This window comes from Chelonoidis abingdonii, chromosome 1, assembly GCF_003597395.2.
Source record: "Chelonoidis abingdonii isolate Lonesome George chromosome 1, CheloAbing_2.0, whole genome shotgun sequence".
Classification (NCBI taxonomy): Eukaryota; Metazoa; Chordata; order Testudines; family Testudinidae; genus Chelonoidis; species Chelonoidis abingdonii.
Window position 1 is genome coordinate 236849797 of NC_133769.1, and position 1790 is coordinate 236851586.

The 1790-nt window shown below is 37.2% G+C and overlaps 1 protein-coding gene across 1 annotated transcript; it reads right to left on the reverse strand.

The window, feature by feature from the left end:
• Positions 1–717: 717 nt before the first annotated feature.
• Positions 718–1374, reverse strand: LOC116824452 (claudin-34-like). Its single transcript, XM_032779747.1, has one exon. It carries the CDS (start codon positions 1372–1374, stop codon positions 718–720), a length of 657 nt encoding a protein of 218 aa, XP_032635638.1.
• Between the last annotated feature and the right edge of the window lie 416 nt (positions 1375–1790).

Below are 1790 nucleotides of genomic sequence, written 5' to 3' on the forward strand. Positions count from 1 at the left end.
AAGTTTGTTTAATTTCCTTTTCCCACAAATAGCTCTGTGCCTTGTCCCATGCAATTTTCTATGTCTGGAATATCTTCTCTTATCTGATATGCAATCACCCTCAGTCTTCAAAGCAATTCTAAAGACCCACCAGCTAGCCAGCTTTCTATCATTGAACCTGCAAGCTCAACCTTCACTTTGGACACACATTGGCCACAAACCCCAACTTTTGTTTTAAAAAAATCAATCCAAACATTACTTTAAGCACATTTCATGCTCTTTCACTGTTGTAAACCATTTTCTTGACACACTATCATTTTGTTTGTCTTCACCATTCACACCAGTGGTGTTGTATAAATAACAAATACAAAATTAATGATGATAACAAGCACACCAGGAATTTGTATTCTTAGAAGATATAGTCTCAAAATGTGTTACTGTGTCGGGGACTTACTTGAACGCATTAACAGTGAACAGTTGAATGCCCATTTTTTTAAAAATTTTTAGTAGGTGACTGAAGTTTACATACACACAGAAGATACCAACATTTATTAGTGGTAGAGTGAAACAGCTGTTGATATTATTGACAAACCTTGGAAATATTTGGCAATTAATAGGAGTCATGGTTTTATTTTTATAAGAACTAACCATCAATTTTATTTATATTTGTCTGATTCAAATCCAAAGGATTTCTGGAAAAAACTTTCTAGAATGTTCTCTTTCTCTTTAGGCTGATAGTTAAGATCTTGGGTTCACAGGGTTTACCCTAATTGATGTCACGGGAGATCTGATATAGAGGAAAATGATCCCACTTATTAGCAACATGAGGCCAGATGAGATCCCCAGAGGAATAGCAATCCCAATTTTCTGTGCTACTGGGAAAGAGGGCAGGTGGAAAGAAGGAGGAAAGGGGATGCTGCTATTGTTTGCTGCTGAATAGAAATTCCAGCTCACTGGGACTAAGACACAGAGACCTGCAATTATATACAAGATCCCTCCAGCTAGAAACAAGCAGATAGCCTGAGTTTTGCGAATTGTTCCCATATAAAAGTGCCAGGGTGGTAAGAGAGTGAAAAATATTCCTAATCCTCCTAAGAAAGTAGCAATGAGCAGGAGGATCTGGGCAAGAAACATTTCCACAGGGAAAAAGTTTTCATTGAAATTGAATTCGTGACAGCACACTATGCCATAATCACTGGAGATTTTTAAGTTTGGGGGAAAGCAGATTTTCCAGATTCCCACATGGGCAATACCAGAGGAGAAGATGGTGGTATTATCCACAAGCCACAGCCTCCACTCTGCGTGCCTCGTTGTAATACAGGATAAAATCCAGCCGAGAGAGCCCAAAGAAAAGCCAACTAGTTGGAGGCTAACTCTTTTAGACAGAGAGGACATTGCCTCAAGATCTTCATCAGTCCTCATGTAAGCAAATTAGCCAAGAAGATCATCACAGGAGCACTGAAAAGAAACCCAATATATGTATTATTAATTATTGTATTATTAATTATTATTATTTTTTCTATTAATGTTCAAAGAACCCGAATGTATAATGATTAATTATGATTACATTACATTTTCTTATAGTGAGGAAAAATCTCACACGGATGAGTTTGACATACACATGTCCATTACTTTATTCATTTATACCAATGGAGCTGTTCACAAACACAACCATCTGCTTGTGCATTTGCAGGGTCAGGCCCATATTTGAACCTCATGAACGAAGAACGGAAGTTTCATCTCTTTCCATATGATGTTATCCTCATTGCTGCTTGAAGTCAGTATTTCATATGCCATAATTTATTCTCATT